The 12,614-nt window shown below is 37.4% G+C and overlaps 1 protein-coding gene across 8 annotated transcripts in view; it reads left to right on the top strand.

The window, feature by feature from the left end:
- Positions 1-12,614, top strand: part of Eps15 (epidermal growth factor receptor pathway substrate 15) — a 156,326-nt gene that overhangs the window by 101,875 nt on the left and 41,837 nt on the right. For all 8 annotated transcript variants that reach the window (XM_087214734.1, XM_021247931.2, XM_087214733.1 and 5 more), the window contains 3 exons: positions 4,962-5,123; positions 5,523-5,720; positions 11,220-11,423. In XM_087214734.1, the coding sequence (XP_087070860.1) occupies positions 4,962-5,123; positions 5,523-5,720; positions 11,220-11,423 (564 nt within the window). The remainder of the gene's footprint in view (positions 1-4,961; positions 5,124-5,522; positions 5,721-11,219; positions 11,424-12,614) is intronic.

A 12,614-nucleotide genomic window follows, 5' to 3' on the forward strand; every position in this document is an offset into this window, starting at 1 on the left:
TGGCTTATTTTTAGTTGGGAATAAAATTAGATGCTTTAGCTTGACATTCTTTTCCTAGAAATAATTCTCTTCAGAACATTGGAAAGCATGTACATTGGGAAATAAAGTCAGGCTGTTAGTTGGATTTTCTAACACTCACCCTAGTTGCATAGGTTATCTTTCTGTTCTTTGAATTATACATCTTCCTCTACAATTAATTACCTTTTTAAATATTAAGAACAATCTTTTAAATATCCATAATGTACCTGATTATTTGTAGTTTTGGATTAGTCTCCAGAGGTGCTTTTTAAATTAAATAATTAGCAATTTTAAATGAGATTACCAAAAATACTCAAGTTTCTCTTATTCTCTTTAATAATTCTCTTGACATACACTACTGTAAGTACATGTCTTTATGTGTGCTTTTTTAAAAAGTATTTTATGAATAAATTAATGCCCTTTTGATTTTTACTCTGTATGAAAGACAGACATATTCATATTACTAAATTTCATAGGTTCTTTTTTTTTTGGTATCAGGAATTGAACTCAGAACCTTGCACTTGCAAGTCAGGGGTAGTGCCACTGAGCTAAATCCCCGGGCCCTTATAGGTTTCTTGAGTTATTTCTTTAGTTGTACATCTGACTTGGGTTACTAAAATGAATTATTTTACTCTTTTTAATGTGTGTAAGAGCTTTATGTATTTAAATTATATTTTCGCTACCCCATAGAACTTCAGAGGGTATGGAGGGATGGGAGATGAGGTTGTTATTTTCAGCAACTTGAATGATTTCTAGAAAAACAGGTCATTTTTCTTAAAATTCTTTTTAAATTCACCGTTCCTAGCTCAAGTACCGCTTTATTCCTAGGTGTGGAATCTTGGTTGTGGCTTCCTTTGCTGTTTTTCTAAAACAGACTTTGGCACTACATTACACCAGTTATGTTCACTTCATCTTTACCGTTCTCTAAATGCTGCTATCCTTTCTTTTGCTGTTGATAGCACTGAGAGGCAAGTAGAGCATGATCACAGAAAATAGAGTAGAGCTAGGAAAGGCATCTGCAAGTAGCTTCAGTCACTCTAGGGGATGGCATTGAAAATGTTGAGGTCAGTACACTTAAGGTTGAGAAAAAATTATCCAAGTTCAGTGGAGGGCACTGTTTGCTAGAACTTGCTACTTTCCCAGTTATGGACATGGTAGGGGTGGAGAGTGCAGGGGTAGGGAGAGACGCACGTCTGTTACCTTTACTCTTAGGATAAGCAAATTTATACCAAACTAAAATATCTAAGTGTATTTGGGTACTGGTAATGATATGGAAATTATATTGCAATGAGAAATGGCCTTAAGTAAATTTGCAGTGAAATTTGATTTTATTTCTGTTGGCATGCACATTTGAAATTGTTCATTTTGACTTTGTGCACTTTAATAATAATTACTTAATGAAAATGAAGATCCTTTTGTTTTTCAATTTGTTAGAATATTACAGAATTTTTTTCTTACTTATTTATTTATTGGTACTGGGGATTGAACTCAGGACCTTGTGCTTGTGAGGCAGGCGGCAGAACCGCTGAGCTAAATCCCCGGCCCTCATATTTAGAAATAGACGTGGAGAAACATTAATTGCCATGAATTTTTAAATGGACATCTATTCCACTTGAAGTATTGCACTAATGTGAAGTAGTTTCTCTGTAACCTTTTCCTTAAGGCTTGTACTTTTGTGTTACTGTGTGGATTTTTATTGCAGTTAAATGATAAAAGGAAATTTGAGTAAATGTGTTTGCTCTTTGGAAGAGACGGGGCAAAGAATGAGTAAATATTGTATTGGTTTGTTTATTCTCTTTCCTCTTATGTAAGCCTGTCTTCTGAGGTTCAGTGGCTCACCAAAAATACTGTTTTTGAGAAATCAGGTTTTGTTTTTGTTTTTGTTTTTTTTGGTACCAGGAATCGAACTCGGGTCCTTGCACTTGCAAGGCAGGCGGTGGAACCACTGAGCTAAATCCCCGGCGAGAAATCAGTTTATTGAAGGCAGTCATCATTAATCATATTATTGATAGTTCTTACATTAAAAAGTTTGTCATCAGAATATTTTTGTATTGGTATGAAAACCCTAGTGATGTGACATCTAAGAAACAGGAAATTTGGCATTATAAAAGAAATATGAGTTCACAGTAAATTTAAATACACAGAAGTATTAGAAAAAAGAGAACTTTTCTAGAGAGAACCATTGGTTTTGTTTTGGGGTTCTTTTTGGTACCAGGGATCAAACTCAGGACCTTGCACTTGCAAGGTGGTTTGCCGCTGAGCCACGTCCCCAGCCCTAGAGAGAACCATTGTTAACATATTGCTGTATTTTCTAAGAATATACATAAATGGCTTTATATTCATTTGTGATCATACTGTATATGCCTTTCCATTCAGTTTTTAAAAATTAATACTATGTCAAGCACATGCCCGCATCCCAGCACTCTGGGACACAGAGGCAGGGAGATCACAAGTTTGAGTCCTGCCTGGGCAATTTAGTGAGACCTTGTCTCAAAATAAATAAAAAGGATTAGGATTATAGCTCAGGACAAAACCTTGGATCTAATCTCCAGTCTGGGATGAGGGAGGGACTTTATTGCTAAAAAATGCTAATGATCATCTGAATCTTGAGCAAGTTATAATCTTTGTGATGGTGGTGCATCTTGCCTTGATATTGATTGCTGCTGACTGATCAAAGTTATAGTAGCTCAAGGTTAGGGCAATTCATTAAAAGAACATGAGGTTTACTGCATTGTCTCTTTTATCAAAAATTTCTCTAGCATGCAATGCTGTTTGATTGCATTTTGCCCACAATAGAACTTCTTTCACAGTTGAAGTCAGACCTCTCAAACCCTGCTGCTGCTTTGTCAACTAAGTTTACATAATATTTGTGTGTGTGTGCTTAAATTAATGTTATTGGTACACTTTTGATACATATAATGATCACATTCACCATAGGGAATTTGTACCTGTACATAGAATATCTTGATTCTTTTTTTCCCCATTCCCCTCCCCTCTCTTCAATCCTTCTTCCCCTCCTTATTTACAAAAACTTTTTTCCATTTTTTCCTTGTATTCTTTTTTTTTTTTTGGTACCAGGGATTGAACACCAGTCCTTGCGCTTGCCCAGCAGGTGGCAAAACCACTGAGCTAAAGCACCAGCCCTTTCCTTCTATTTATTCTTTTTTCTCTTTTCCCTTCCTTTCATTCCTCCTCACCCCAGTTTATATAATATTCTGAATTCTTTATTGTCATTCTAACAGTGTTCTCAGTGTCTTAACCATAAGTAGATTCCATCTAAAAAATTGTTTTCTTTGCTTGTCTAGAAGGAACTCCTTCTTCACTAGTTTCCTCATGAACTTCAGCAGCTTAGTCACATCTTCAAGCTCCATTTCTGTTTTTAGTTCTGTTTCCACCACATCTGCAGTTACTTCTTCCACTGAAATCTTGAACCTCTCAAAGTCATCTCTGAGGGTTGGAATCAGCCTCTTCCAAATTCCTGTTAATGTTGGGGCTGGGGATTTAGCTCAGTGGTTCCGCCGCCTGCCTCGCAAGTGCAAGGACTGGAGTTTGATCCCTGGTACCAAAAAAAGGAAAGCACATATACCTTTGGACCCATGATTTAGCTCAGTGTTTCCGCCACCTGCCTTGCAAGTGAAAGGTCCTGAGTTCGATCCCCGGTACCAAAAAAACAAAAAATAAATTCCTGTTAATGTTAATTCTTTGACTTCTTCTCATAGATCAAGAATGTCCTTCATTAAAAAAAAAAAAAAAGAATGTCCTTCATGGCATTTTCATTGCTGGGTAGTAGTCTATCACATGATATACCAGTTAATCACATGATATACCTGGTTTTTGGCTATAAAGTTTTTGTGAATAACAGAGTGTATAATTTATCTTGTTTATGGTCTCTCTCCCACTACAATGCATGTAAGTTTCATGAGTCTAGGTATATTTTCTAAGTTGTATTCATTTCTGTATTCCTAGTACCCAGTATACAGAATATGCACCATGAATATTTAGAAACTGATGAATGATAGGATAAAGATGTAAATTCTTCTTCTTTTTTTTTTGTACTGGGGATTGCACTTGCACGGCAGGTGCCCGAACCACTGAGCTACATCCCCGGCCCTCCAATGAAAATTCTAACAAAGTTTTTCAAGGAACCTGACTAGCTGACTCTTAAAAACATTTGGAAGAGGGCCAGGGATGTAGCTCAATGGCGTTGCTCCTGCCTGGCAAGCGCGAGGTCTTGAGTTCAATCCCCGGTACCAGAAAGAAAAAAAAAATTGGGGAAGAGTAATGAAAAAGAGAACATTATAAAAATTTAAAGCACTTTTCTAGGCTCTGGTAACCACTGTTGTGCTCTCTGCTTCTGAGACCACCTTTTTCACATCTTATACAAGCAAGAACTGTGATACTTGACATAGGCTTTCATTAGTGACTCAGGTGCTAAAAATACACAGAAGGGAAACATGAGTGGAATCAGATTCAATAGTTAGAAGACAGCAGTCCAGAGGAGAGATGAACATGACTTGGATCAGCACTAGAAAAAACAATGGTTCGTTTCTGAATATTGTTTGAAGGAAGTAACAACAGTTTGCTGACAGGTTGGAGATAAGATATGGGAAAATGAGGAGTCAAAGAAGATGCAGTGTTTTTTTGATCAGAAGAACCAGGGAGAGGATTGAAGTTAAACCAGATTTTGAGAGAAATGCTTCAAGTTCCATTTTCAACATGTAGAGAAGCCCATCAGACATCCAGTACCTATTTGAGGAAGGAAATTGAATATCTGACTCTGGACTCTTAAGGAAGAGATCTTTAAAGATTGTGTGTAAAGCTATGTGTGCCCTCGTCCACCAACGCAGTCTATTGATGAGACTTTATTTTCCCTTGTTAGACTTAAAAATTAACCTCTCCCTACCCCCAAAAAGAATAAACCTATTAATTTTCTCATATTTCAGGACCTTCAAGATGAAGTTCAGAGGGAGAATGTTAATCTGCAAAAACTACAGGCCCAGAAGCAGCAAGTACAGGAACTCCTCGATGAACTGGATGAGCAGAAAGCCCAGCTAGAGGAGCAACTCAAAGAAGTCAGAAAGAAATGTGCTGAGGAGGCCCAGTTGGTAATGTCAGGCTGTTTCCTGCTAGCTGTGTCTATCCCTTAGTTGCTTTTACTGGCTAAAGATGGAAAACATTCTCTACTTTTTGTTGTTGCCCTTAGGTGGTTATCTAGTCAGCAGTTGGCCATGTAAGAGATGGAGTCAGGTTCATCAGAAATTTCAGACTCTCTTTAGTAGAAATAGGACACTTTTAGACAAAACTTTTCCAGATTTTGTTTGAAGTGTGGTATCTGTGCCTTCAACTTTCCCCTCTCTCCCCTAATTACCCTTCTCTACCAGAAATATACATTGAAAATAGCAAAACAGTTATCTAAACAAATGCATGTATTGCATTATAGAACATTTTAATGGTATCTCTCCTTTTAAAATCCCTCTTTCTTCTTATTCTCCTCTGTATTACAGATCTCATCTTTGAAAGCTGAAATAACTAGCCAAGAATCACAGATCTCTACTTATGAGGAAGAACTGGCCAAAGCTAGAGAAGAGCTGAGCCACCTACAACAAGAAACAGCAGAATTGGAGGAGAGTGTGGAGTCAGGAAAGGCTCAGCTGGAACCTCTTCAACAGCACCTGCAAGATTCACAGCAGGAAATCAGTTCAGTAAGTCTTTGTGAAGCAAAGAATATATCCAAATGGACCCTCATCTGTCTGTCCTGTTTGCAGTACTCCCTAACTTCTCCCTTGGCCTAGCTTACTCATTTTGTAATCATTTTATGCAAATAAAATAAATAAATAAAATCTTTGTCATCAGTTATATGCTAAAATTACCATACATCTTGTACATCTGGTGGTTGCTGTAGTTAAGTGTGGGCTTTGTGGTTAGATGGTCTAGGTTTAAGTGCCAGTTCTGCCATTTGCTAGGTGAGTCACATTAATACCAGATTCTTCATCTATAAAATTGGAGAAATAAGGCTGGGGATTTAGCTCAGTGGCTCCGCTGCCTGCCTTGCAAGCTCAAGGACCCAAGTTTGATCCTCAGTACCAAAAATAAAAAATAAAATAAATAAAATTGGAGAAATGAAAAAATGAGCATGGTGATGCATGCCTGTAATCCTAACACTTGTGAGGCAGAGGCAGGATGATTAGCACAACTTCCAGGCCAGTCTGAGCTATGTAGCAAGATTTCCTCTCCACAACAACAAAATAATAATATAAATAAATAAATAAAATAAAAATAAAATTGGAGAATTAGCAACAGCTTCTTAGGACTACTGGGAGAATGAAATGAGGAAAAACTTGTAAGATATTTTAGTACAGTGTTTGGTACATAAACAGTAAGTGTTGCATAGTTTTACAAATAATAAGCTAGTGTTTTCTGTGATCGTTTTGTTTTTAAGTGTATTTTTGCTTTAGCTGTATATTTTGTGAGCTTACCAAGTATCTTATTGATCTGGGTTTTGTTTTTCTTGGGAGGATGGGGGGTTGTACCGGGGCTTGAACTCAGGACCTTGTGTTTGCCAGGCAGGCATGGTACCACTGAGCTAAATCCCCAGCCTGTTTTCTTTTTAATCTCTTATCATTTCAAGTAAGTCAGCTGTATGGCTTTTGGGTCTTTTGGGGGTTTTTGGGGTTTTTTTTTACAAAAGACACAATTTTCTATTTCAAATGACAAACCTGGGGGTGAAGAGCAAGAAGCCTAGCTGTTAAAGAGAATCAGAAAGCAAAGGCACAATCACTCCTAGTCTGTCATTTCCTTCACAGAGTGGTAAATAAGAGCTTTGATACATAAAAGCAGTTATCAAACAGTAACAAATTAGTTCTTCACCATCTGTGAGCCCGAATGACAGTTTCCATGCAAGATTTTGTATGGCTTTTGATTTCCTTCCCATTGATGTCCCCTGGATTTTCTTTGGGGGAGCTTGGGAGTTTTTGAAGGCATTCTTTTGCCTTATCTTCCCATGTTTCTTTTGTTGTTTTTTGTTTTTTGAGGGGTTTTTAGTGGGGAGGTTTGTGGGTTGATTATAGTGGGAAGACTTTATTGGTAGTATGGAGACCTCTTTATAGTTATTGTCTGCTTTTCATTGATGTACTCTTGGTATGACTGTAGGCCTTTGCCTCTGTCAAGATCCAATCACCTCAGTTAATTTGGAAGGGGAGGCTGCAGTGTAATTGGCCCAGCACCCAGTTCTCCAGGAATGGGCCACAGTATCATTAATAACACACTAATTGTGTTAATGACACAATTTAGATGTTGTCATACAGAGAAAACCAGTTAATAGCAACAACTCTGCCACCATGGCAATAGCAATAAATTTAGCAACAACAGTAGTATCAAAGAGAAACTAGGTATTGACATACCCTAAGAACCAATAATGTATAATTGCAATATAAAAACAGTAAGACAAACCAGATAATGACGTGATAAATATCTACTAAATGTATCCACCACCTCCATTACCAAGAGTATTCAACAATAGTAGTGTAGAGTTAGCTAACTTTCTAAAGATTAATAAAGCTTAATGGTTATACTAGTAAAGAGTAAGAGGATGGGATATTGGAAAATTGAAAAAATAAAATTTGAGAAATTAATAAAAGATGAGAGAAAAGTTAAATAAAGATCTTATTTACGTATAAAAGGATATTAATAGAAATAGATAAAAGTCACAGAAAAGAACAAGAAAAAGAAGGAAAAAGAAAAAAGGGGGAAAAATTCAAAATCCCTATGAATCAATGAGAGAAATAAATAAATAAATAAAGTCCTGTATTTTTGAATGCATCTTTTCTTTCCAGAGTCTACAGTCTACAGTCTTGGAATCCAGCATTTACAGGGAAAGGATAGTGAGTCACTGCTAACATCTGTTTTATATCCACACTTTATGTGCATGCTGGATCTTAGCCTACCTTTCGTACTGGACATAGGCAGTCTTTGGTATCCAGTGAAGGGTGTAGTTACTCCAGCAATTCCAACTTTTGTGTCCTTCTTTGCCTAGTTTTATGGCCTGAGGGTTTGTGAGGTGTCCCCTTGCTCTAGAGGCCCCTCTGTCTTTGCACCCCAGCCATGGCAACTGTCAAAGCCAAGCCATATCTTTGCTCATATTGGTAGATTAGGAAAGTAAACCAGATCACTGAATTGTGTCATGGACAGTGGGGGACAAAGGGCTGTCAAGCAGTTTGCTGGGCTTAATACCAGCACTTTCTTCACTACCTTCCTCTGGAAGGCACACATGCCTGGCCTGGCTTCTCACCGCAGAGGCCAGGGTGCCCATGTTTCTTCCAGATTGAGCTTCATCATCTCATGGGGTCTGTGTCCAGCCCGTTCCCTCTTCCCAGCTGTCTCTTGTGGCCATCTCCCACTCAGTCACTGTGGCAAGGTGACACCAGAATCTGAAGTATAGCTGGTGTGAAGTTGCTGTGTTTCTCATCCTCAAACAGTTAAACCCTTCCTAAAATGGCTCCTGGTTAAACTCTTCAAATATGAAGAATGGTGCCCTGGATATCCTCCCCAACTCCAGCCTGCCTTCCAGAAGGAGTCAGTTTCAGAGTAAAACACTATGCTATTTTTGCAGTTTATAATAGCCATGTGTTTCTCTTGGGACCAGTACTGCCAGCCTAGTCCTCTATCTCCCTGGAGCCATTATCCCTCTCTAGGTTTACCCTGTGTCAGTGGAGGCAGATCCTCCTCTCCTAGAGCCCAGACTAGATGAGCCTTCCAGACTGCCTAGTACTCTTTGTACTTCTTTCTCTGTATTATGTTCCCTCTCTCCAGCTTCTCCGTAGTTCTAGTCTTCCCATCATATCCCTCACAGTTCCCAGAGCTTCACTTCTTTCTTTCTCTTCACCAAATTGTTAGTTAGTGAACATTTAGGTACTCTTCATTAAGAGTTAATAAAAATCTAGGTTCTTTCTAATTGTTGGCTATTATGAATAATGCTGCAAAGTGGTATGTATCTCATAGTGTTTAATTTGCATTTCCCAAATATGGAGTCATCACTTGTTCAGTAGTATCTTTTCACATGCTTATTAGCTATTTGTCGGGCCAGGGATTTAGCTTAGTGGCACCATGCCTGCCTCCCAAGCGCAAGGTCCTGAGTTCAGTCCCTGGTACAAAAAAAAAAAAAATCTTAGCTATTTGTTTATCTTCTTGGATGAAATGTCCATATCTTTTGCTCAGTTTTAAAACTGAGTTGTTTGTCTCTTATTAAATTGTAAGATTTTTCTGTATGTTCTAGATATAAGTCCTTTATCAGATAAATAATTTATAAATAGTTTCTACCAAGCTACAATTTGTCTTTTCATTTTTCTTTCTTTGCCCTTTTTTGAAAAGGGACTTCTTTCAGAGGAAAGCACGAACATAAGGAAGAAAGGGCTCTGAATGTTAAAATCATCATTGAGAAAATAAACCCAATGTGAGCCTTACAAAAGTTTAGTTTTGGTCAAGATTCTCTTCATTGTCTCAGGCATAACGATAAGGAATGATCTTTCTAACTAGTTTTAATATTTGGGTATTTCCATTTATTGCTTCAGGGGTCTGATTTTAGTGTCAAGATTTTAAAGTTTTGTGGATCAAGGGATTGATTTAATGCATGATAAAATTTTATTAAAAAAATAAAGGGCTAGGGATTTAGCTCAGTGGTTCTGCTGCCTGCTTTGCAAGCACGAGGTCCTGAGTTTGCTCCTCGGTACCAAAAAAAAAAAAACAACTAAATTTATAAGCACAGTACTAGAGTTTATTCAGTGATTATATATTAAACACTTATGGCAGTTACCATTGTGGTTGATGTTGGAGATACATCCACTTTTAGACATATAACCAACAAAATTCGTGGTCCTTATCCTGAAAGAACTCAAGATTTTTAACTTTTTAAAAACACAGTGAATTAGTAGAAAAGAAATAGAGGACAAACAAAATGCTAGAAAAACTTACTTGCTATGATAGTTGGTACTGCAATGTGTTTAGCACTTGTACATACATTGTTCACCATTTACATAGACTTTCGTGTTTTAAAGTATTCTTTCAAGCATATCTTTGAACCCACAAAACAGTCATCTGTGGAATGACAGTTACTTCTTCTATGAGTTAAGAAAAAGTAGAAGCTTGAATAGTTTTTGCTTTAATTAAGATCACCCAAGTAACAGAAGGTGACCGAACTAGATTTGCATCCATCTCCTAGTCTAGTACAATGTTCTTTCGCCTGTATGACCCTTGAAAGTCCTGTGGTAAATCAGATCCCAGCTTGGCCAGTTTAAAAACCTTATGGGGAAAATAGAAGATACAGAGGCTTGATTTATGGAAGTTCGGTGGGGTAATATTTATGTTTGAAAAAAACAAAAAGCAGTATGAGTAATAAAGGGAATGCAGAAATATATTTTATGAAAAATGGGAACAATTGATAAAATTTCATCTATTATTCCTTTTTCACTAGAAGCTTTCTGAATCCGCCTTGATTTCTTTCACATAGCTGTAAATTTGTTTTCTTAATTATAGATGTTAATATAAATAAGCATTTTTTCCTATGTCCATAATACCTTGCTTTTAAAATATATTACAACATACTGAATTCTGCTTTTTGTTTCCTGTTGTTTCAGGAATATAAATTCCTTTGGATGGTGGGGTTAAAAAAGCTGAGTGTCCTTTATTTAATATGCTTGGCATAGCTTAGGTTTAGAGAATACTTTCTAGGGCTTTAACCCATTAGCATAGTGCCAGAGATGAGATAGTAGCTCATTTTACCTTTGTCTTCACTTCCCTTTTCCCAGTAGGTGTGTGAATGGTTCCATGGCCTTGCAGACTCTCCCACACCTTCCTGTATCCCTCCTAAAGCTTCCTCACACCATTTCTCCTCTCTCTGTCCTTTTCTTCCAGTACCTTTGCCCTTTTTTTTTCAGTTTTACCCTAAAGAACTGCCAGTTTGCAGATATCTGAATCAGAATTCTTGGAAATTTCAAAAGATGTACAAAAACAAATCCATGTATACTGTAATTTCAAGATAACCTACAGGGAGAGATTACCGAATCTTTCCTTTCAGTTGTGCTAGATTCCAAGAGGATTCTCCTGACAGAAAGCAAATTTATCCTTGACGAAGTCTAGGGGTATAGCTATTTTTATATTGTGTATCCTTCTGGTAATAGATTGTTTTATATTTCTACTTTGGTTGACAGATGCAAATGAGGCTGATGGAAATGAAAGATCTGGAAAATCATAATGATCAATTGAATTGGTGCAGTAGCCCACACAGTGTTCTTGTCAATGGCGTGACAGATTATTGTAGCCTCAGCACCAGCAGCAGCGAAGCAGCCAACCTTAATGAACCTGCTGAAGGCCAGAGCAACCTAGAGTCTGAGCCTATGCACGAGGAGTCTCCAGTGAGTCTAGTAGTTTCATATCCTTCATAATCAACTTCAGAAAAAGAGTTTGATATGAATCAAACTTTTGGCATCATGTCTAATAATAAATGTTACCAGGCCTCATCTGAGGATGTTTCTGATTTCTTTTTTAAAGGCAGAGAGTAAATCCTGATCCAGTAACTCCAACAGTTTTAACTAGTGTTAAAATTTAATTTTACCTGATTTATTTTTTATAAAGCCTGTTTAAAATATTTTCTATAAAAATAACTTTTTTTAAAAATTTGAGATGAGATTTCACTGTGTTGCTAGTCTGATCTTGAACTCCTGGGCTCAAGTGATAGTCCTACTGCCTCAGCTTTCTAAGTTGCTGGGCAATAGACACTTGCCACCGCAACTTAGCTAGTAACTTTTTAAGTTTTTTTAAGGAGCCAGAGGTATAACTCAGTGATAGATAGCATGCCTAGGATATGAGGCCCTGGCTTCAATCTTCAGCACCACAAAACAAAAACAAAAAAGCCAGGCATGGTGGCACATGTTGGACTCAGGAGTCTGAGGCAGGAGGATCATGAGTTTGAGGCCAGCCTAGGCTACATAATGAATTCAGGTATATAGCGAGACCCTGTCTTTAAAAAACATAACTATTTGAAACAAATTTTTAAAGTATTCTCTCCTAAACTGAAAATAATTCTTTATTTCATAATGTTGAGGGCGTTCATTTACCTTTCATTTATTTAGTTGTTTTTTTTTATGACTGGCTTTTTATTACTTAGTATCATATTTTCTAGGGTCATCCTTGTAGCATGAATCAGAACCATTTCATTTTACATGTAGGCCATTTTCCATTGTATGGATAGACAACTTTGGTTTAAATCAGTGTCCCCCAAATGCCTGTGTATTAAAGGCTTAGTCTCCAGCACGTGGTGCTTCATGGTGGTGGTAGAATCTGTAGGAGGTGAGGCCTATTAGGAGATCTCATGTCTTTGGGGCCTGCCCTGTTTTACCAATTATTATAGCATGCCAGCTGCGTGTAGAAGTGTAGTGTTGTTGTGTGTGAGGGCTGAGGAGACAAAAGCAGCATATTCTAGCAGTGACACTGTAAAGGTTTACTGCAGGAAGTAGCCATTGAAGAATTTTAAGCAAGAAGTAACATGATTAAGTTTATCTTTCAGAAATGTTGGAAATGAATTGGAGAGTGTAACTGTACACATA

This window comes from Heterocephalus glaber, unplaced genomic scaffold, assembly GCF_053883595.1.
Source record: "Heterocephalus glaber isolate CG9 unplaced genomic scaffold, H.glaber_assembly_v1.0 deba00001451, whole genome shotgun sequence".
Classification (NCBI taxonomy): Eukaryota; Metazoa; Chordata; class Mammalia; order Rodentia; family Bathyergidae; genus Heterocephalus; species Heterocephalus glaber.